General features: G+C 38.5%; 1 protein-coding gene across 2 annotated transcripts in view; it reads left to right on the plus strand.

The window, feature by feature from the left end:
* bach2b (BTB and CNC homology 1, basic leucine zipper transcription factor 2b) overlaps nucleotides 1–24,699 on the plus strand; it is a 135,199-nt gene that overhangs the window by 17,288 nt on the left and 93,212 nt on the right. The window contains exon 2 of one of the 2 annotated variants that reach the window (XM_044168664.1): nucleotides 5,705–5,786. The exons of the other annotated variant lie outside the window; for it this stretch is intronic. Coding sequence (XP_044024599.1) covers nucleotides 5,748–5,786 — 39 coding nt within the window. The 5' untranslated portion in view covers nucleotides 5,705–5,747. The remainder of the gene's footprint in view (nucleotides 1–5,704; nucleotides 5,787–24,699) is intronic. 2 annotated transcript variants of the gene reach the window in all.

The raw sequence follows: 24,699 nt of genomic DNA on the forward strand, positions 1-24,699 counted from the left end.
CATTTTTAAATTACAATTGGCAAACATTTTGCCAGTGAGTATTTGAATATCTGTGAGTTTTGGACTGCTGGCCAGACAAAACAATCAATGTAAAGAACTGACTTTGGTAAATTGGGCTCTTGGAAATTGTGATGGGTATTTCATAAATTAATCAATTAATCACAAAAATAACCAACAAATTAATAGATAATAACCCTACTATTTTGTAGCCTTGTCCTACGAAGCATTTTGCGACTGCTGCTCTGGAAATGTTTTGCAGTACTTCATTATTATTATATCAATGGGAGGACCTGGTATTGTCAGCCAATAGGGTCCAGCTTTGTTATAGTATAGTATGATATACAAAGACTTCAGTTCAGGGCCGTAGCCAGAATTTTAGAAATACTGAGGTCATGAGACCTAGTCCTGGTAGAGGGGTTTGGGGGCATGCCCTCCTACAAAAATAGGATAAATCTATGCATTTTAATGCATTTTGAGAGTAACAATAATCACTTAGGAAATAATGTCAGTGCCAACACATAGATGAAAATTGGACTAGAATCCAACATAAGATAAGTCACAAATATGGCCTATTTTGAAAGTACTCTTTTTCAGTTTAGTTTCTCATTGCATTGAAATTACTTTCACTATCAAACAAATTGTGTAGAGGAGCACAACTGCATTATCTTTCAGGTTTTGCCCTAAATTACCTGACAAGTGTTCTAACACTCATTACTCAAGTTCATCCAAACAATAAGCCATAATCTAAAAGTTATGGCTATTATTATGGCTAAAATATTATCGAAATCGCAGTACGGCTAAGTGCGATATCCGAATCACAGAAGCTGCAATTCTTTGATAAAGGTAAAATGTGTGACAAAACATCATTATAATGAAGTACTGTAGTGCTGCAGAGATGCCCTGGCCTGCAAGTCTTGTTCTCCAGATGTAAGAAAACATGTTTGTTTGGTATAGACCCTAACAAATGTCACATCATCATTTTCACCATGAATATTTTTGCCACTGGAAATGTCAGAGCAGAAACTCCTAACTGATTATGTGCACAAAAGTTTGGACATGTCACATTTTGAAAGCATATAGGTTAACAGTTTGTGAGTTCAGATCTTGAACGCAGTTGCTGCTTCTGTTCCTGTGGTGTGACTCGTAGTTACTTGTTTTGAGTGTGTAGGTCAGGTGGAATACAGTCTATGGAAGGCTATAGCTAGGTCCATTATTCATGGCATTGACCAATCTTTCTTCTAGAGGAAGGTTATATAACCGGAGCGCCCCAATTTATTATTGCCGTTCTATAGTGTTCTTAAATTATCTAAGAGGATTACCAATACCATATTAGTAAGGCCAGTCATGTGTGCTTTGAAAGTGCAACCTGTATTCAAACAGGTCTCATAGTAAGTATTGCGTGTATGTAGGTTATAGCCCCCTCGCCCATGGAGTGAATAGAATGACAGGGCCGTACTGTACGTGCGCAACTCGTTACATGTATGTCACATAATGTAACGTGGTGCGTACACAGAGCTGTTAAGCTCTACTGGCGAGATGATGCCAGGCTTTGTTCACAACACACCATACAACTAAGTAGTTTTGGCAATTCCTCCCTTAAGCAAATTTTAAGAAATATATATATTAAAAAATTTAAAAAGACCCAGAAAAAATACCAAGGACATGACCTCGGTGTCCTCAATGGTAGTTATGGGCCTGCTTCAGTTTATTTACTCAACAATACTCCTATTTGATCACAAATTTAATTTAATTTTTTAAAAATTTGAAATTATAGAACAAAACCGGACAGGACAAGTAGGGCTGGGCTAACATTTTTCAATATTAGTGCCAATACAATAGCTGAATTTCTCTACCAATACAATATATATATACTTTTTTGATACCTTACTTTAAAGGAAATAAACATGTTATGTTTTTCTTCTGTTAGAAAGAACCAACTCCCTAACTCACTGTATTAGTTAATATATTGAATATTTTTGTTTCATTCTGCTTCTGTCCACATGCTAAGCCTTTATGTTGAGAAGGAAGGTGGACAATGTTTCTCCCACAACTTTTAGTTTACATGCAGGTTTTGAACTGTTGATGAATTGATGAAGTGAACTGTTATTTCAGCATTTGTGCTGGTGCTTAAAGAGGAAGTATGCCTCAACATTTTATTTGGAGTTTGAGTAGACGGGATCTCAGAATTGTTTGGACAGTTGTGTTATTAAATGAAATGTAATTACGTTAGATAGTGAAGAATGTAAGAATAATAATTTTTTTTTAATTAATTTGTTTATGCTACAGTATTAAAGTGTTGGTATTAAACAGTGAACTGAGGCATTGTTGTTATGAACAATTTAAAAGATAAAAGTATTTTTTGACAAAACAGTCTTTACTTAAGGTGCACTTACAAACTTTTTTCAGCACTTTTCAACCACTTCTTTATCTCTATCTGCTAATGAAGACCATGAAAGTTCTGGAAAAAGCTGGTATTTAGACCTTGAGTTAAAATTATTTGATCAAACTACTATTTCCAAGGTCAAGAATTAACTTTCATGGTCATGAACATATACTGTATGTTTTTGTTAATTTGTTTGGATCTCCATTGTAGAGTCAAGACTCAAGACTCAAAATATTTTTTTTCATATAACAAAAGAATGTTAAATGTCAAAGAATAAGTCAACAAAATTACAAATCTGACCAGACTTTCAATGCTACAGTTTTTGATACTGTGCTACAGACACACTTTGGTTGGTACCAATAAAGTCTTTGGTTTTAAGACACAATAATTAGCATGAAAAAGCATGATTTTAGCTCTCTGGGATAAGTGTTGTACATGTTAAAAGTCCAGTTACAGAGGCTTTCCCTATAAAAAGCAGAGAAGAAGAAAGATTGAGAAACAAAGGCAGACACAGGGAGAGTGTAGAGATCAGTAGTTGTGGCTACATGGAAGGCTGTAGGAGCCAGCCATTTAGATGAATTACAGTAGCACAGCTTCCCTTTCATCTCACTCAAGGATTGTGTCTGGAGGGGAGGAAGCAAATTGGTTCTCATCATGCTTAGCAAGTGCTGCTCAGTCTGATTCTGATAGCTGTGTATGTGTATATTCCTTCAGGATGATATACAAGAGGAACATTAATGCTGTGCTTTAAGCCAACTATCACAGTCATCTTCTCTTCCAAGAGCACAGTGACAGAGCCACAAACAGCCTAATCTGTTATATCTTTTATTTAACAGCTTTTCCAAAATGTGATTCATCAATGTGTCGCTTTAACCATCAGTGACATCAGTGATGTCTCTGTCACAAATGTGTAGGTGCATAGGCATCACCTGCTAATGAGCTACTAGGCAATGTTTTTCGATTTTACTTTTAGAAGTTGTTTGCTAGTTTGCTAACTAATCTTAAAGTAATGTTGCCTGCCTTTAATTAAAGCGTGCTAGCTAGCTAAGCTAATTCAGCAATTTCACACTGTTAACAGTACATTGATCTACTTTCAAAAGCACAAAAATAAAACAGTTTTGCTATTGAGCAATGGAACCCGTAAGAATAATCATTTATGTTAAACATATGATTTCTTGTGATTTCGACTGTCATGGCGTGTGTGTAGATTAAAACTTTGGAGCCTACGTTTTTTGTTTTTATTTGTAATTATTTAGAGGCTTTAACAAGGTCTCATTCTCTAATAGATTTGATAAACATTTTCGGTTATGACCAAAATGTGTTGCATTCTTGTTTTCAGTCAGCTTCAGTAACAAAGCTGAGATATACATGATTTATAAAAATCATGCATATATGTTTTGAATGTGCAGAAAGTTTTGAAGATGAGCAGAAATCTTGCTGAAACACATGTGAGCTATTAAAGTCTAGGGGTTTATAAATGAATTAAAATGAATTAATTTATCATTGACGTGACATACATTGATGCAGAAAATGCACAAAATCACCAGAATGCAGGAAATTAAGTATTTGATGCTCCAAACTTCTTGGGAGGATCCCCCAGACCCCGCACTTAATATGTGCCCCCTGAAACGAAACATACACAAGGGTGTAGCTTGTTGACAGTTGACACAGAATAAGAAGAGAAGAAAAAAAGGACATTTCACAGCTAATTTGAATCTGAAAGTGAAAGATTTCTTTAACCACCAGCACACACAAAGACACAGTGCTGTTAACTTAATCACCTTAGACATTCTATGGTTTAAACTGCTGCATGATAGCTGTGATGTGACTCATATTTTCCATTGTGTCAAAGTAAGACAGAATGATGCAGATAACTACACTAATAACAAATTAATCAAATTCAGTCTTGAAATGAGTTGATTTGTTTTGGGAATAGATTCACTTTCTCAGAAGCACACTGGCAGATTTTTTGAAATTATAAGAAAATAAGATTTTGGAACTCAAAATAAATAACATGACGGAGCATGACATGATCTGTGACTGCAGTTAGTAATATTTTTCAATTATTGATTAATCTATCTTTTTTAAATTGATACGTTGATTGAGTGTTCATTCTTGACCTTGGAAATAGTTGACAAAAAATGTATTTTCATTTCTCATTTACTAGCTTTCAACCACCTCTCATGGTCTTATCATCAACCGATAAAGTTTTCATAACAACTGAGCAAACTCCACTGATGAAGACTATGAGATGCAATGTCAAATAGATTACTTATCTTATCTTGCTTATATATAAAAGCAGTAAATCATCATTGTTAAGCAATCAAATGTGCTGTTTTTGAATAAACGAATTATTGATGATCAAAATAGTTAATAGGATCATTTTCTGTGAAATCATAATAATAGAATATTATATATACAGAATAATTTTCTCAGCACTAGTAAAATTAAGATTTTTTGAAATTTATTTAAGAGCAAACACAACTGTGAGCTACAGTGATGTGAAGCATTTAGGTAAAGCAGGTGGCTGAAAATAAAGCAGGTAGATTTTTGTCACCATGATGATTTGGAAATCTAGGGGGAAAAAGGAATATATATATATATATATATGTGTGTGTGTTTTGATTTTAAAAGTTTGTGTGTAATACAAAATGTCTGAAATATTAACCACAAATATTATAGCCCATATTAAGGGGATTGCACTGTAAAATTTTAAATAAAAATGTAATTTCACAAAAATAAAATTCAAAATAGAATTTGTCAAAATTTGTCAAATTATTTTAAAGTCGAAAGCTTAGGAAAAAGCTAGTAAGTTTGAGCTTGAGTTGAGTTTCTATAAATCGATTCATCTTTCCTTTTTTCCATTATTTCTGATTCTTGATTTTAGAAAATTCCTGATACAAGTAAACTTTCATTGAAAGCAAAAGGAGCAGTGTATTCCCATTGATGTACAATTATTACGGTAATTTTTCACTTGTTCTTTAAATCTGAATTCAAATAGAGTAAATTACCTTTTTAGCTTGTTCTTAAATGTTTCACAATATGTACTTGTACAGGAACAGTTTCTCGCTGTCTTGCAATAGATTTAATAAAAACCCTTAAGAATTAGATAGATTATATTGTAATGATCTCTGACACAACTCTTCACTTATAGTCACAAAATCTTTACATTTGAATGACGTGTTTCTGTAGCTTTCCTTTGAGATTGGCTGAGTAATTGTGGATGATAGGAGGATCTGTCTTCACGCTGAAGGGACGCCCTCCCTGCACACCACCAACCTGCCAATCATGTGTCTGACCTTGCATCTTTCTGCCTGATAGTGATGTAGATGTGTCAGTGTGACCGTGTGCTGCTCGTGGATACATGATCACTAATCACCATCAGGAGATGAAGGACAAATCTGTAAGTAGCACGAATACTGTACATACGCCACCTTTTGTTTTTATATGTCAAAACATTATTTTCTGTTGACAGGAAGGCTGTTTTTTATTTTTTCCTGTTGTGGTTAGACTGTGTGAAGCCGAGGCAAACATTTGTCACAGTGACACACAAGCAAAAATTCAGACGGTGCTGTAGTCTGATTCTTCTATTATTCTTCTTTTATTATCTATATTTATCTATATGTAATTTATAATTTATAATCCCAGCAGCAACAAGACTTATTTATTTATTTTGCTATAAAATAATTAATCGATTCCTTTCTATTTTGAAGTAAAGTTCTTTGGAGTCTAAAAGCAGAAAATCTCCATTAAAACAGATAATTCAAAGGCTCTTGAAGACTAATGATATTGTTGTGTTCTCAAACAACAAGAGACAACCACACTGTCGAAACTAATAAATTCTTGACAAAGTACGCATTTCCATTTATAACTAAGTGTTGCAAAGGAAATAAAGCTTCCTTCTCTGACTTCCTTTGCAGGTGCTAGAATAGTGGCTGTAGTAGACTTGATATTCAGTGATAATTAATCCAACTTTCATTCTCTCTTATGCTAGTGTAAATCTTTTAACAAGCCTCATAACTATTAACAACTCCAGTGATTTACACACACAAAACAAAGGAAACCTAGATTTCTAACCCTTTCCTTCTAATAATAGATCCAGGCAAAATATCCCATTGAACATATGCTTGTTAAAAGGGAAACTATAACTCTAAAGTGACATGCTGCTCACTAATCTCTTTACGGCAGTTCTCACTTGTATATAGAGTCAGAACTCTTATCTCTGCTTTTCTTAATAATCTACAATCAAAAACAAAGGCATTCTTTGTCCGGGAGCTATTAGTCTCATAGCCAGAGTTTGTGGTTAAGTGTATACAGTGGAGTTAAAGCTACTGTAGTAAGAGAACATGTAGTTAGAATACTTAGCCCAGACCATGTGGAGTGCTGGCATCTGTGTCACACCCTGAGACCAGCTCAACGTGGATACTTTTGCTTTTGGTGGCTGTGGCATGCTGCTATGGCCTTGTATGAGTCCTAGGCCTCCCACTGTAAAATATATGTGTGTGTATTTATACAGATGGGGGACAAATTAAAGGATGGGGCGGACCTCATAGTCTCAAGGACTAAAAGTATAGTTTTGTTCCTTTTTCAGAAAAAGGATTGTTTGTTACTAAACGGTTTAATCCTGTATTGTGACTTGGGACAATATGCACAATAGTTGTAGTATCAGCATAGTTTCTATTTCCTTACACAAAAAGTGAGGAAAATTTGAATTTCAGTGTGACTTAAATAAGCATTTTGGTTTACCAATGAGACCTACTGGAACATCTTTGCAAGGTAGCATAAACATTTTAATTTAGTCTCTGTAAGTTGCTTTATATTTCTTAATTATTCTACCTAGGGGTGTAAGAAATATCTCAAACAAGAAGCTAAATCCTGAATGACTTCCTGCTTCCTGTTCCTGCTCAGGCTAATTGAATCTTGTGTGGTTTTTTTAAACAATGTCTGGCAAAAACTGGAGAAAATGGAGCCAAACTGAACTGAGGAGGGGACGAATATGCCAAAAAAAGTAAATGCTATTGTCCAGGCTGAGGCAACATGTGTCAAAAAATAAAGTATCCCAAGTATCCAAAGGGTTTTCTCTGTCGCCAAACAGCATTCACGACACATTGACACATCGAAATGTACTTCCTTATTTATTTAAGGATATTTCCTAAGGAGTTGACTTAAGTTACATTTTTGCAGGTCCCTTTTTCTAAAGCAATTTTAAGAGAACTAGGAAAACCTTTTAAAATGCTTTATGCAGCAAAGCATTTTTTTTTCTATGAAAAAGTGGCACAGTAGTCAGTTAATTCAACTTGAAACAAGTGGCAGTAACTTGAAATAAGGCAGAATGTGTAAAAATGTCAAACGTAGAAAGCAGTCCATCCTTCAAATAAGTGCTTGTACATCAGAAACAAGTGGAAACATCCCATCACACTTTTATTTACACACTACACCTCTGCGCCGGCCATAGCCGTGGCCGGAGGCATTATGTTTTCAGGTTGTCCATCCGTCCCATTCTATCTCAGGAACGCCTTGAGGGAATGTCTTCAAATTTGGCACAAACTGATTTGAATTTGGTCGTCAAAGGGCAAAGGTCAAGGTCACTGTGACCTCACAAAACACGTTTTTGGCCATAACTCAAGAATTGATGACCCTATTTCACAGTTGAAATATCACAATGAATTGGTAACACTTTTGACTCAAAGGTCAAGGTCACTGTGGCCTCAAACTGACCTTGACAAACACGTTTTTGGCCATAACTCAATAATTGATGCAGTAATTATGACAAAATTTCACACAGATGTTTAATAGAATACAACAATGAAGTGATGACATTTTTTACCCAAAAGGTCAAAGGTCAACTGTGACATCATTATGTCCGTTTTTGGCCATTATTAACTCAGGAACAGAAGGGGAGATTGTAACCATATTTCACAGTTGGTCAGACACTGAATAGGTGACACTTTTGACTCAAAGGTCATTGTGACCTCAAAATAGATTTTTAGCCATAATTTAAGAATTAATTGGATGATTACGAATTTTTTTACAATGAGTAAACAATAATTAGCACAGTTCGGGCTTTCCCTCATGTCGTCCATTCTGCCTTTCACTTCCTCCCTCATTCTGAATTTTGAGCGTCATCTTAATCACCTTACTGCAAATAACGTATTGGAGCCTGCCTAGCTAATCATGAGCCTGTGAGTGAGTGAGTTTCACCTACAGCTCACAGAGAGGCTTCGCATCTAAAAATGCCAGGAGAAAACAAAAGCACTACTCTATAAGAATCCATCTTTACATAGTAATCAATGTACATGTATACCTGTTTAGTTTAACAATATTCACTGGAATCACACATATGTATCATATGTATCAATATAGTGATAACTTCCATTTAGCCAGAAAATACACTTTATACCTTTTATTCAATTCCTTCCAAGTATTCACTACATATATTACATGAGTGTGGACAGACATGGATGTAAATTGCAACTTGACTGGTTGCCGGAGGCATACAACCACAGGGGCGGTAATTCTAGTTTTTTATACACTTTATTTTTCTTACATAAAATCAGGAGTTGAAAGAGAACAGCCTGCCCTCTAATCCAGGCTGTATGTTTCAGCGGTGTGTATTTTACAAAGCAGGAGTAATCCAAGCACATAATTCACACATGGCCCATATGTGGAAGTTTAAGTGCCATTGCTTGTTCCCTGGGTTTGTGAAGTATCAGTGCTCAACTGTACTTGCCTGTCTGCTTCCCATGATGCACCTCCCCATCTCCTGCCTGGTGAAGGCAGTGAAAGAGGCTATTGTTCCTGTCACTCTGAGGCATTTTGCATGCACTTATGACACAGAGTGGGAGAAATTATTCCCATTATACCCCTGGAATGTATTTAAATCTATCAATTCTGTATGAATAAATGCTGCTCTAGTCGGCAGACTAATTACTTTAGTCACAAATGTACTTGTTTACATGTTTGAAAGAAAGGGAAGCAAAAAGTTACAAAAGGTACAAAAAGTTATTTGAAGAAGAAAAGAAGATGGTATTACAAGTTTTCAAATCAAAAGCAACACCTTGTTTTATGCTAATTTCCTTCCTCATTGAGGCATTTTTCATTTTTAGTATGACCTGGAGCAAAGACCACCTCCAGACCCTGATTCAGATGTCTGATCCTCTGAATTGAGTGGTCTGTTAACACTTTGCAAGAAAACAAGTGGCTTTCAGGGCTTCTTTCTCCTTAATTCCTTTCTTTTCTCACTGAGCTTTGAATGATGTGCAACAAACCACAGTTGGAAGAGCTTGAAGCTTCTCTCATGGATTTTTCCTGCATGATGTAATGTTTTGATGATCCTCTATATAGTATGCCATGTGCAGTGTAATCAAAATATCCTCCCCTGCAAAGGTGGACTTCCCTGTCTTCTCGGGGGAGATCATTTATGCTTCACATACCATGAGACCCTTTGAATCCCCTAAACAGGACATTCTTTGCTTTGACATGTGTGAGAACGTTTGATTCTCTCTGTTCTCAAGTTCCAGGCCACATGAAATCCTAATAGAAGTGAAGCTTCCTAATCCTAATTCTGCATCTTTAAGTGGTGCCTAAAATACCTATCCTTTTTTTCAATCCTGAGCTGAGTTGCAGGAGTCTCAGCCACAGCTACTTGGGGTGTAAACCAAGAGCGCTATGCAGAGGTCATGAAACACTGCCCTATCTGTCAGTAGTGAGTCTATTTTTAACCCTGCTGTATCACATATCACATCGTGCCATTTTGTTCTTTTGTTCAGCGAGGGGAGATATTTCAGAACTCGAGTAGTGTGGGAGGTGGAGGCCCCTCCCTAACAATTGATCTTCCCTGTGCTTCGTGTGTGTGAGATGAGGTAAAGCCCACGCCTGCCACTGACCTGTTTCAGGGTTTGAAAATGTGCTCTTCCCATTCATTAGGATGGGCGGCATGCACTGCTACCAAGCGCTTTCACTACATCTGTATTTGTCGTCTGTGATAGGATCCAGATGGCAGTCTGAAACACCCGTGCAGACCTCGTACGAGCTTCACATATTTAAAGGAGCCTTGCTCCCAGGTTACTCTGTAAACAAGTCATGGTCAGTGCATTTATAGTATTAGCAGTTCATTTAAAATCTACAGTGTACCGTGTCTGGATGGGATTACTAATTCACACAAAGTGTCATCAAAACACTATGGCAAAAGTGTTTATACCTTTTTCTGAATGCCTACAAACGAAGGTGAGGTGAAAAGCCAGCTGCCATAGTCAGGGGCAAGATATGATGAATCGGGATAACACCCAAAGCGACATAAGTAGTTGTGAGAAGAAGGAAAAAAGAGCTTGAGAGAGCAGTTCAAGCTCCTCTTACTTTCTTATCTGCGCACACCTGGCCAACCGCTGTGTAAAGTCAGTGTGATTGTTGGGTTGTTGGTTTTGGAAAATTACAAAACTCTGCCAGACGCAGCACCCCTAATTCTGCCATCAGAAAGGTGTGGGGAAAGGGGTTTCAGTTGCTGTTTGATCATCCAACAAGCATTTCTTTTAAAGCATAGGCCTTATACATTCCTTCATTAATGTAATCTGCATCAAAAAACACATACCCAGTCTTCTCAGAGTCATAGCTGAGTCATATTGCAACAGAAAGACATAAACATACTGCTGGAATCAGTGGAACTAACTTTCTCCAGTGATAACAGTATCTCAGGTGTCAGTTGGTGATTAACATCCTTAAATCCATCCACAGGCCGAAAGTCCCAACAGTTTCAAATTGCATACATTTTTTTCTTGTATATATATAGTACCACCCACATACTGATGGTATTTGTAGGTGGCTTAACTTATTCTGTAAATAACAATATATGACATGTCTAGCTAAGACATGTAGTGACTATAATATATTACTATAATAGTGACTTAATACTATAAGCCTATAAATAAAGATAAAGAAAGAATGAAATCCGAGTAAAAGCTGCCTAGGATTCAAATGGTTAAAGGGTGAAAGACAAGACAAAGATAAAAAGCTGCCAAATGATATACCATTCAAACAGACATTTAGTAAGTGCCCTTTGTTTTTTAGAGGTCTTTTTAGAGTGATCAGGACAAGACTTAATCTGCTGAGGGAAAAGTCCAAAGGCTTCTTTGCTGCTGTATTTGTTTGGGTTGGGTTATGATCCTCCTATCCAGTCTGCTGCTGCTGCTACTGCTGCTGCTCTGTTTTGCTCAGATTTTTTGCTGCTATGAATGTGGCGGGGGAATGTGCATGGGGCGGGGTAACAGAGGGGGGAGCACAGGAATTCCCACACACTTGGCTCATCTTGCATTTGCTCTACTCCTCCTCCTTCGCCGAATCTTCCCCACCACACATGGAAAAAGGGATGTTTTGTTTGTGAAACACAACGCACTCAGGGCCGTGCACCACATCCTTGTTTTTCAGGCATCTGGGACCCGGAGACGCTGCACGATGTGGCGGCTCGGTTAGCAGGAGGAGCACCCTTTTTGCTTTTATTTTTAGCCAAAATTCATCAGGTCTAACAAGTAGGGCAATTTGAGCCAAGTCGTGTGCAGCACTCCAGGTCCCTTCCACAAAGTCAGTCTTCACCTCCCCTCTTGGGAAAAAGCTACGGACAGCCGTGCTCCAGGTCTGGGGTTTTGTTGAGTCATGTGAGATCATGTACACAGAAACACAGGAGAGGTGGGGGCAGCGGGGTAAATGAGGGGGATGGGGTTAAGGCCAGGGGCAGCAGGGGAGTAAAATCTGCTCAGAGGCCAGCAGACAGCAAAACGCACTGGTTTATACTGATTTACGCTGCAGGTCTTGACAGTAGGGGGAGAAATGTCGAGCCTGCCAGCTCGTCCCAAACCACTGTCACACTTTGGACAAGACTGGACTTTTTAGTAGACAAACCCTCCACAGGCGAATAAAAAAACACTGACAAGAGGCAAGTTTCAGTCCAAATTTGACCTTTTAATCTGCATGATCAGACTGGATTTTTTTTCCATCCCTTGAATGCTGTTTGAACTCGTTTTCCTTATGCTGTCTTCACACGGCTGGACTAGCTCCTCTGACAGATGCAGTGTTTGAGTTAATTGCCCTGCAGGGAGGTCTGGATTTGGCATGTCAGTCATATATTTAGCATTGCATTGATACAGTACAAGTAGGTGCCTTAAGGTAGTTACGCTGCACAGAGGTGGGGGTCTACTGTGGCTTCATACCTGAAACAATATGTCTGTGCATCACATTTTCGATATCAGCTTTAGAGAATTAAATATTTCTTACCTGACTAATTAGGTACTGGGCTGCAACTAATGATTAATTTCATAATTAATCTATTGATTATTTTTTTTAATTAATTAATTATTAAACAATGTCAGAATCAGAATCGGAATCAGGTCTGTCCCAAAATAGTGGAAAATTGACAATAATGTGAAACAGAGAAACACAGCAAATCTTCATATTTGCATATCCTGAAAATGTTTTGCATTTTTGCTTAATAAATGATAATTAGTGGATTACATCAAAATAGTTATTGATTGAGTGTGAAAGTTCATTCTTGCAGTTGACATTCCAGGAAAAAGCTAGTAAGTGGACATTAAAAAATTTTGTCAAACAAAAGTAGTTATTGATTATTTTTTTGTTCAGTCATCAATTGTTTCAGCATTATATACTGTAGTTAGATAGTTGACTTACCTACAAAATCAATAAAAAACAGTTTTTGATTTTTAGTTAAATGTTTCAACAACTGTTGGATTAATTGCCATGAAATTTGATACAGACAGTCATGTTCTAATCTGGATGAACTGTAATAATTTTGGTGAACAACATTCAGTGGGTTAATAATTTTTATAGCCAATAAAAAGCGCTGACACTCTCACAGGACATAAATCAGCACAGTCTGTATTTGCAGGGTGTTCTTAAGTGTGTTGGAAACAAGGCTGTACACTGCAGTGGCAACTCCTTCCAGCCCACCTTGAGCGATGAAGGTCACACAAGAGGAGAGTTAATGTCAAGCACAAGTGTTATTTAGATTTTCAGTCTTCCCACTCCCATTAGAGCTGTCAAGAGGCTGTATATCCTGCTTCTGTGTATGTCTGATTTTTGTCTCTGGGAATATATGCTTCTATGCTGCTATGTATGTTCATGTTCAACTCTCATAACTGTCATTATTCATGTCTCATTACTGTACAATAGAGCTCTTGTGTGTACTGTAAAGGTGCCCATTGTGTCAGCTGAGTTACCCAGTGATAGAGCGGCGCTTAGTGGTTAGTGGTAGAGTGGGTTGTTCACCAATCGGAAGGTCAGCGGTTCGATCCCGGTTTCCCCCAGTGTCCTCGGGCAAGACACTGAACCCCGAATTGCTCCAGAGGGGTGTGAATGATTAGTTAGTTTCTTTGGACTGATGAGCAGTTAGCATCTGCCATCAGTGTGTTAATGGGGTGATATGTAATGTGAAGCGCTGTCGGAAGACTAGAAAGGCGCTATACAAGTACAGTCCATTTACCATTTGATATTTAAAGCTGCATATATTGAAGAGCCCAATAGTCCAAAACAGCCACAATTAGCGACCAAGCTACCTAGCTTCCTAACAGTTAGCAAGCCAGCTAGCTACTGTGATAGCATGTTCCCAGATGACTAGTGTGTTAAGGGCCATTCACACTTAAAGGACAGCAATGAGCTGCTATTTATTGTGAATGGGACCTGGCATTGCAGCCCAGCGTCTCCCACTCAACTAAACCCAGCAAACATTTCGATGTTGAAACGACGATGTCAGCAAAAATGAAAGTTGTCCCACCTGCAGTTGTCAACGTCTCCACAATGTCAGGTCACAACATAGACAGTGTCAACGTGTAGTCTTCAACTTTTAAAAATTATTAAATTTCTATATCCTGATGTGTTTTGTGAATAACTGTCTTGCAAGAATTTCAAAATTCAAGAATTCCTGCTCACAACATCTGTTCATATTAACTTTTTAATGTAAAATAATCAATTACAATATAGTAATTATTATATACTATTAATATATATATTCATTATAATACATATATGAATTAATTAAAGACCATCTCATAGAAAGTCCAACAGTCTGTACTCCTGGTGTGCTGGAATACTACACAAAATAGCCTACATTCGCCAATTTTTTACTGTTGAAATTATACAATGCAGATTAACTTGTCTGTATCTACTTTTCAACCACAACTGTATGGATGTGTTATTGATTTGAGTATTTATCACAAAAAAAGCCATGTTGAGAGCTGTTAAAGTTAAAGGTTATATTGATAAAATTTTTATGTAGCCGAATATTTAAAAAATAATAAAACATCCACAAAGCTTTTAAGAAGGTGTGGAATAAAAGTCACTTTTCCTAAAAAAAAATTCTGATTGTGAATTAATCATTTTAAAAATGTTGATGGGTCCAAAATGAATGTTCTGTTTATCTCTGTGTGAGATGTCTTAAGTTTGGTTCCTGCTTCTAATAAGGCTTGTGAGCCAATAGTATAACAACGTTGGTATCACGTGGTATAGTTGCCAGTGTTGAAAAAAAACGGACACTGACATTGGCACATATTAGCTATCTTAGCTTAATAGTCCGAACAACAATAACCCATAAAATTACAGTTCTACATATTTTAACAAAATATAGAACAACTATGACAGCCATACTCCCTATAACCTTAACTAATGTGTTGTCACCGGTTAGATTGTCAAAATTAGAAAATTAACAACTTCAGTCCCTGAGGAGCTACATTAGCATTAGTGACGGTTGCGTCAAGTTACCAAATGTTATAGTTCCCTCAAACAATGTAACGTTATCACGAAGATGCATATCAGAGGGGATTTAGAAGTGGGCCAGGGTCCAACATAACCAGGGCATAATCCAGGGCAACTTGATTGTGGCGGATTGGTCCGCTTATGAAAAGACATTCGCTCTTCTTTAAGAACAGAGTGGACGTGGGATCCCAATATATTACCAATGTGGCCAAATCTGCTCATTATAGTGTTTAGACCCAAAATGTGACTGTTATTGAGGGTGTCATCTCATGTAGCAGTCTAACATTGTACATAGCAACCATTGTTGCTATGTGGCGCTCAGCTGTTTTTTATAATCTGCTATGAGATTTGATTTCAGCAAGAAAATACTTTGATTAATGTTAATGTTAGGTCAACACTATGCGCTAGCTAACGTCAATTTTTGACTGTAGATGTCTGCTATTAGACAGACAGCTGCATGGGGTTTAATATGGGGTTTAATAGTATCCCTACAATTCAATTAAATTTTATTTTATTTATATAGTTCAACAGAAGTTATCTCATTGCACTTTTCCTATAGAGCAGGTCTAGACCATACTCTTTATAATATTATTTACAGATACCCAACAAATTCCACCATGAGCAAGCACTTGATGACAGTGGCAAGAAAAAACTTTCTTTTTTTTTTAATAGGCAGAAACCTTGGGCAGAACCAGACTCAATGGTGGGTGGCCATCCACTGCTGCCATGTTGAGAGAGGGAGAGAGAGAGAGAGAGAAAGGGGTGGGGGAGAGGGAAGCACCTAGAATTCCTCAATTCCACCTAGAATTGGTAGTGGTAATATTTATATTAATGAAGTAATAATAATAGGAATGATAGATAATGACAATAATAGTAACAAAGCCAATAACAACAACTGTAGTAGCAGTTGTCGAGCAGGAACACGTGCATTCCTCTCCCCTCTCCCTTCCCTCTCCCCCACCCCCTTCTATCTCTCTCTCTCGCAAGTTTTTCCTTGCCACTGTCGCCAAGTGCTTGCTCATGGTGGGATTTGTTGGGTCTCTGTAAATAATATTATAAAGAGTACGGTCTAGACCTGCTCTATAGGAAAAGTACAATGAGATAACTTCTGTTATGAATTGGTGCTATATAAATGAAATTGAATTGAATTGAACACAGGGGCAGAAAGCGGGCCACAATCACAGATCCAGACTCTACAGCTCCGGAGGCAGAAATACCTGCTGAAACCGACAGAAGGACAGAGGCGAGAGACAAGAAAGCACAAAACTATGGGAGAGAAAAGATGTTGAGTTAGTAACATGCATTAATGGGATAAAAATGCATACAGATGGAGAGGGAGAGGAGGAGAGAGGAAAGAGGCGCATCATGGGAAGTCTTCCGGCAGTCTAGGCCTATAGCAGCATAACTAAGGGATGGTTCAGGACTCACCCAAGTCAGCCCTAACTATAAGCTTTATCAAAGAGGAAAGTCTTAAGCCTACTCTTAAATGTAAAGATGGTGTCTGCCTCCCAAACCCAAACAGGGACCTAATTCCACAGGAGAGGAGCTTGATAGCTGAAGGCTCTGGCTCCCATTCTACTTTTGGAGAATCTAGGAACCACAAGTAAGTCTGCATTCTGGGAGCTCAGTGTTCTAGTGTGGTATTATGAGCTCTTTAAGATAGGATAGTGCCTGACCATTAAGAGCTTTGTAGGTGAGGAGAAGGATTTTAAATTCTATTCTGGATTTTATAGGGAGCCAGTGCAGAGAAGCTAATATTGGAGAGATATGATCTCTTTTCCTAGTTCTTGTAAGTACACGTGCCGCAGCATTCTGGATCAACTGGAGAGTCTTAAGGCAGCCTGATAATATGGAATTGCAATAGTCCAGCCTAGAAGTAACAAATGCATGGGCTAGTTTTTCTGCATCATTTTGAGACAGGATGTCCCTGATATTTGCAATGTTACATAGGTGAAAGAAGGCAGTCCTTGAAGTTTATTTCATGTGGGAGTGAAAGGATAAATCTTGATCAAAAGAGGTTCCTTACGCTGGTGCTGGAGGCCAGGGCAGTGCCATCTAGAGCAACTATGTCTTTAGATAATGTGTCTCGGAGGTGTTTGGGGCCAAGTACAATAACTTCAGTTTTGTCAGAGTTTAACATCAGAAAATTGCAGGTCATCCAGGTTCTTATGTCCTTAAGGCATGCTTGTGCCTCGATTAATGTGAGTGAATATGACTGGGCGGAGTGGATTTATGTAATTTGAACATATTCTTCATGACCCAGCCAGGTTTCAGTAAGACAAAATAAGTCAATATGATACTCTGATATTAAATCGTTCACTAGTACAGCTTTAGATGACAGAGATCTGATGTTTAAGAGTCCACATTTAATTGTCCTATTTTGTTGTGCTATTTCTGCGGTTTTGTTTAGGTTTTTATGTATAACTCCTCTTCTGTTAACTTTTGATTTTATTAATTTAAGTGGTCGGGGGGCAGACACCATCAGTATGGAGTTTTGGGTGGGTAACTGCTCTGGAAGCGTAGAGAAGCATGTAGGACTGCAACTCTGCCTCCTGGTCTCAACTCTGATTTGTAATGGTTTTGGTCCACTAATAAAATCAGTCAGATTTCTGGATATGAGAGCTGCTCCATCCAAAGTGGGATAAATGCTGTCTCTCCTAATCAGACCAAGTCTTCCCCAAAAAGTCCGCCAATTATCTACAAAGCCCACATCGTTTGCTGTCTATAGCTAATCTATAGCTAATGTATAGTTATATGTTGCGAAATGAATTCATTACTCTATCATGAAGGATTCATCACTTGATATGACTGAGTCTGAGTCTCACTCTACTAGACCATGAAATACGCAGGTTTCGCAACAAAGTGGCAACCACTGGAATGGAAGGGGGTAGGGGGAGTGCGTCATCTAGTGGCTGGATGTTATCAATATTATCAATAGCACATTTAAATATCAGCCAAAATCCAGTCTTTTTTTTAGGAGTCATACAAAGTCATATGTTATGATTTAGGAGTATCATCTGTGTAACGGGGGAATCCAGATCTGTTAAATTGAGCAATATGTTAGTCTGGAAAGTAGTAAGGCCGGCAGTCACTGGACTCCAACAACTCTAGTGTGTGTTTTCGGAGAGATGGGCTTTTGTTTTCGGGATAATGGGCCGTCAGACTAATGGTCCAATGGGACATTTTTAGGACTATTGGGGTTTCAGAATAATGGGCCGTCAGACCAATGGGCAGTCCCCTCCACACTGCGAGCATATAGCAATTAGCATATAGCATTAGCCTGGCCACGCTGGCCTAACATTAGCTAGCTAGCTAACGTTGCATCCACATCATGCAAACTAAATGCCACTTTTTATAACTCTGAAAGTTGCATATGAACGCATAAAAATCGTCTAATGTTCTATCATAATAAATAACTTACGATAAATGTATAAAGAAGTCTTCATTGTTTGCTGTCCTGTGCTGTTTGTGCTACTCAAGAATATTCTGTGACTAACACTTATTATACAAAGCCAACTTCTAGGTTGCATAATTATAAAAGTAAATAGAATCCGAGCGTTCCATTGAAGGAATTCAGGTGTTGGAGATCTTTCAGTAAAAGATTGAGCAAAGTTGCTGGGAAATGCTGGGAAGGCGCAGTAGATTGATATTCATACTTGGAGGGACAACACATACAGAACCACAATGCCGATCTTGGGAAAGACTGATTGGCTGATTAAACTGAATTAAAACTGTTTCAACAACAAGCTCCTAGCACTTTGTCACATATTGGTGCCGTGCTTTAGACCCTCCCTGCCTGGTAAAGGTCCACTTTATTCAGACTCCAAACCCCCAGTTTGTAACGCAGTAACGCAACGCTAGTAACGCAACTCTTGAGCCAAGCTAAGATAACCCTGATGACATTGCTATTATGTCATCGGGGGTCAGACTTGACAAAGCTCCTCTAGACGCCAAATAAGTCATTACACAACTGTTTTCACAAGCTGAGTCGTACTAATGATGATGAGTAAACCTGTTGTGTAAAATTGGTAGAATGACACTTTAATGACATTTCTTCCAGACCTCCATGAACTTGCTCTAACAGAGGTCTGTCCATGCACGGTTGAGGCAAAGACAACATCTTTATCACCGTATGTCAAAATTTTGTTCCATTACTAAGAGTAGGTGTGACCTTTTCCTAATGATTGATATCTCATTTTAGAGCCAAACTATTTAGCCTTGACTAGATGTATTGTCCTCTCAGTATTTGATGTTTTGTGGCATGTAGCCTTTGTTGCCTGTGACCGGGTGGTCTATAAGAGGGATGTCACCCACAGCTGTCCGCACTGTTCACAGAGCCTTCAACCAAGGAAGGCATCATGGGTGGTATGGGTGCCAAAGCTATGCCTGTGGTCAGAGCTTACCCATGTTTCCCTCTTTCAGTGTGACATCACGCACTTGCTAGGCAGCCACCAGCCTCCAGCTATGTAGTTTTTCTCAAAAGACTGGGATTCTTTCCTTCCCTTTGTTCTCTTTCTGTTGTGGATCGTTGATTAATTAACTTAATTTAAAATTGCTCAAAGGATTATTGAAGAAAAGGCTTCACAAATAGCTCATAAGAGGCTATACAGTATGTAGTACTGCTTCAAATCAATAATGTAAAATTCCCAGTTATTTTACTCTTGCTGAAATCAAAATGGCTCTTCCAAAGGGATGTGGTTCTCCAGACTTGTGTATTCTGTTGAGGATGTTGTTTTCTTCCAAACTATTGATGAATGCAAATTCCTACTGTGCTGTCAAGATCATAGGCTAAAAGGATGTCTCTGGGAAAAAAAGCTTTAGAAAGTTTGGGGCTGCCATGGACCTTGGGAACAGCAGAGATGGAAATAGAACATGGACAAAAGCGTATTTTCTTTTCCGTAAATCAGAGTTTACTTACCTTCTGACACAGAACGGAAAAAGGAGATCCCTGAAAAATGTTCCGTAACATGGTGGAAGTTGGGGTCATTGTTCTGTCGGTTCATTTCTGTACCACAGCCCTGGATACGAGGACCCATCACCATGGAAACCATTATGTGGGGCAATTGGCATCAGAGCACTTTAGAAATCTCCTTGGAATATATTAGTAGTTGCAGTGGCCCCACTCTCCTCACCTTCAACCTCTCACCATTGTCTCGGAGCTAGTTTACTTCAGGCGCTGTTCTCAGGATTTCAGGCCTCGGCTCAGGAATGTTCGACCTATAGCCTGTCTCCACGCAGGGATGTAAAAACAAGCCAGCTGCTGTTGGCTGAGGTTCGAAATTTCAAATAAACAGGCTGAAACCTACCACTAGTTCAGCTCCAATGCCTCAGAAATATTTTTATACAGAAGAAATCTAATTAAAAAGATAAATTTCATTGATTCATACCGGCCGTAACAGTTTAGAACTTCAATTTCAACTTTCATCAGAGAAATGAAATTATTTGCACTGCAGAGCTAAATAACAACATGCTGTTTTTCCTGATGTGGCAAAAACCCAAATAAGATGAAGACTTATATGGAGCTGATGTGCTGAAACTCAAATTTCACAGAGAAAGTGCAGCTGATTCAGAATGCTCATTGAATTGTCAAGCTGTGTGTGTGCATGTGTGTGTATGTGGTCATTAACTCAGCCCCTACAGACTGCGAACCGCCCTCAATATGATTCTTTTTTCCTCTTTCACAGCGATATTACCTTTTTGCCCTTCACAGACATTTCCCTCTGGTATTTTGTTGGCGGCATAGGTTCTCAAATCTGAAACGCTCAGCAATCTTGTAGCCTATCACCTTGCATCGCTCAAAGGTATTGAGTGTAATAACACTTTTCCTTTTTAGATTAAAAAAACAATGCTGATTTCTGTGTTACAGCCCAATATGGTACATTTTTATTGAGCAGAAAAACAAGCTTCCTAAAGATCTGCTAACCCATCTGGCTGAGGTGATTAGCAAAAGTCTAGCCAGATGGTGCCACGGCCAGATTCTGTATTGCTTCACGAGTGTTGTACAACAGACAGCCATGTTTGGCTATTTATTTAAATATTTTGGTGTGTTACACGACTGAATGAGAATGAAAAAGTCAGTCTTTTCCAGCAGTGTGTGAGGTTTCTGATGGAACTGGCTTATTTGTCTTGGCAAGCCGATTGACTGGGACCCTCAGGATGTTTTTGTTAGGGGACGAGAGGGGTGGAGGGCAGGTGATTTGTGGACCTTCCTCTCCTCATCTGCAGCAAACATGCTAAAAGTGAATGAGCCACGCAGCAGCTAATATCCCCACAGCCACCTCCCCTTCACTGCTTGCAGCAGAGTCTGGAAATGTTGACACACAGAGCAGAGAGTAGCCCCAGAAGCCCCAGGAATCCCCCTGAGAAGACGTTGGGCGGGAGGGTGAGATGGAGCCTTGGAATGCACTTGGAGGAGTCAGTCATTTATTTACTAGATGAACTCAGTGAACCCTGCCTGAGTCAGCCACTTCCACCACGGCCAGTCTGTCCCACTTCTCCCTCCCACTTTCCTCTCTGTTCCTACTCTAATGCTACTCGTTTGCTTGCCCCTCCCCTTCCATCTCCTTATTGACAGACACTCAGCTTCTTGGCTTCTCATTGGCCAGCATCTTCGCCCATGCCCCAAGGGACCTAATCCAACCCCCACCTGACCCCTGTCACCCTGTTGCTCACCCTCTAGCTGCAAACGTTGAGGTCATAAGCTCATGATGAGTGGACAACAAATGTCAGTGGGAATGTAAGTCAAGCTGGGCAGTGTCTGGAGTGTAGCCTGGGTACAGGAAGTACCACACACATTTTGGCTACTGTGAAAAATACTCTTCCTCCAAGCCTACTTCAAACAGGTTAATCTGGGGTTTAAAATGAATAGCTATTTTGAACCCAGACATACTATACAAGTATAATGAAAACATCTTCATCATACAGTATATTCTTGCTCTCACCCTGGAAAGCCTGTGTTTGAATCCTTTGTGATCAAATGTGTCACTTTCAGCCATGTGCTTTATTACGTAAATGTGCTGGCAAATTTATATGTCAGGTTCATATTTTAATAGAGAGATTAAGTGAAACCAGAACTTTCAGGTTCTGGTTTAAGACTGAGAAAAATCTAAGTCTGAAAATCTGGCCCTACAACATAACCTTACTCAACAGTATGTTGCGTAGTTCACTTCATTTGTCTAGACAAGGATTGTAAAAAAAAAATTTTAAAAAGTGATATAATTGTTTATTTACTATTTCTGTTTTTAGCTGCCGTTAACAAACACCATTTCCCTGTTGGAGAAACAGTTAAGAGAAACAGTAACAATAACATATGCATGCTGCACTGATAAAACTTCATGCAAGATGTGTTTGGATTTTTTGAGGGGGGGATTTTGTAATGTTAGCAAACTAAACATTGAATCATCTGAATTGAATGCCATCATCTTAATATAATGGCTATAGCACACTGTGAATTTATGTTTCATTATTTTTTTGTCTTATTCTACTAAGTTGATTCAAAAATGTATTTGGGCATCCACCAGTAGTACGCAGGGGACAGTGTCCCTCACATTCGCTGTGGTCATTAATTAAGACTTACATAGCTGTAAATCCATTAAAATCCATCCACTCACCGCTTTTCTCCAAGCAATTCCACCACTGCTTCTCACTTACGAGGTGGCAAATATTGTGTGAGCATTGTAGCTCTTTCCGTAATTGTCCTGTCATGTTTGAATAAGGCCATTACGGAACATTTATGTAACGGACACATAATATGTTTAAAGGGCAATATTCCATTGTTTTAGAGAAGCCAGCAATATACAGATTGAATGTCTGAACATGTTAATGGAGACAGGATCTGGTGAAAGTCAGTCAGGCCTCAGTCTGAGAGAAGCATCATGAGAGGAGGTGTAATGATTAATAGCTGTCTCAGTCTTTCTCTCTGACCACTGATCTGATGAGAGAACAATAATCCATGACTCTGTGGGAATCCAGCGCTGTGTTTTCAGTAATACTCTCTGTATGTCAGTTACTATCGCTAGGAAATGTCAATGGACTTCATCTGAATGCAGCACAGCAGACACTGGAGCTTTGCACAAGAAATGACAGCTAAACAAGTCATGTATTCTAGTACTGAAAGATTAAATAGATTTTTTTATACGAGACAATATTTTATGAAACAGAAAAAATAATAGCATAGTTTTTTAGATGGGTGCTTTGGCCTTTGTCTGCTTTTGTGCTCTGGTGCTTTGTGTTTGTGTGTGTTCAGTGAAATTCGGTTAAAAGCATGGAACAAGTAAAGTGATTGTTTTTTGTGGTAAAACTTGATCCAAATGCAACTCTAGGATTTTTTTAAAGAATGTTTTTAACATTGTGAGAAAGTGCCTTTTTTTGAAAATGTTCACAAATTTCTCATTAACTGCTTACTTAGACATATCTGTCATACGTATCGCATGATTGCATTTGTGATCACTATGTGTATTTTGCTCCAGATCCAGAAACATTTTCTTTTATTAAAGAAACCTTGGTAGAGGTGCCTGCTCTCTGAGCTAATTCCAGCAATTATTTCATTATCAAAATGTCAAAATGGTCATTGACCAAATTTCAGTTGACTGACTAATCAATAAATTCACTGATTCTTTCAGCACTAACTACATCTTTAACATTAATCCACTAAACCACTCCCTTTAGGGGGAGATACCATTTTGACAATGAAAATGTATTAAAATGGTCAAAAATCCCTCCAAAATACCACATTAAGACACCAAGACCTGGAGGAACACCATAGAAAATGCTATGATTTGGTATCAAAAACTTTTGACATTTGGAGTAAGAATTGCATTGTTCGGCAATTGGATGCCGAGTACTTCTGTTCTGGAAATTGCTCAGAAATCCCTGTATTGTCAATATATCTAGGAAAACCATACGTCCTCTGAATGCCTTAGGTCACTAGTTTATGGTTGTAAAGTTTCATGAGGCTGTGATTATCCTAGAGGTCACAAAAGATCACTTTATACAGTGAGGTCAAGTTTCAAAAAATGGTCTCACTACAATGAAATGGCTACTATTGAATACAATTGGGCTCAATGAATCCACAAGTGTCCCAGCTTTCCAGTCATACCCAATTTATGCAATTCCAATACTGTTTAAGGACCCCAGTATGCAGAAATATTCAAATACACCATGTTTAGAATAGGCAAAAATAACACATTTATACTGCATGCGAATAACTGCATGGTTTTTGCCCAAAACTGCATGGGATTAGCATAAAGTGGGTATGTCTGTAAAAGGGAGACTCGTAGATGCCCATAGTACCCATTTTCATTCAGATATCTTGAGGTGAGAGGTCAAGGGACCCCTTTGAAAATGCCAGTTTCTCCCTCGCAAAACTTTAGCCTAAATTTGGAGCGTTATTTAGCCCCTGTCCCGACAAACTAGCATGACAATGGATGCCTTAGGTTATCAAGTTTCATATGATACCAGTATCTTCACTCTAGCTTTAAAACTGAGCCCGCTACAGCCTCTGAAAGACAGTAATGTCGGCCGAGGACATAGGCATCATAGTGGAGTTTAAGAGGTTAAGGAGA

This window comes from Siniperca chuatsi, linkage group LG16 (genome assembly GCF_020085105.1).
Source record: "Siniperca chuatsi isolate FFG_IHB_CAS linkage group LG16, ASM2008510v1, whole genome shotgun sequence".
In the NCBI taxonomy this organism is placed as follows: Eukaryota; Metazoa; Chordata; class Actinopteri; order Centrarchiformes; family Sinipercidae; genus Siniperca; species Siniperca chuatsi.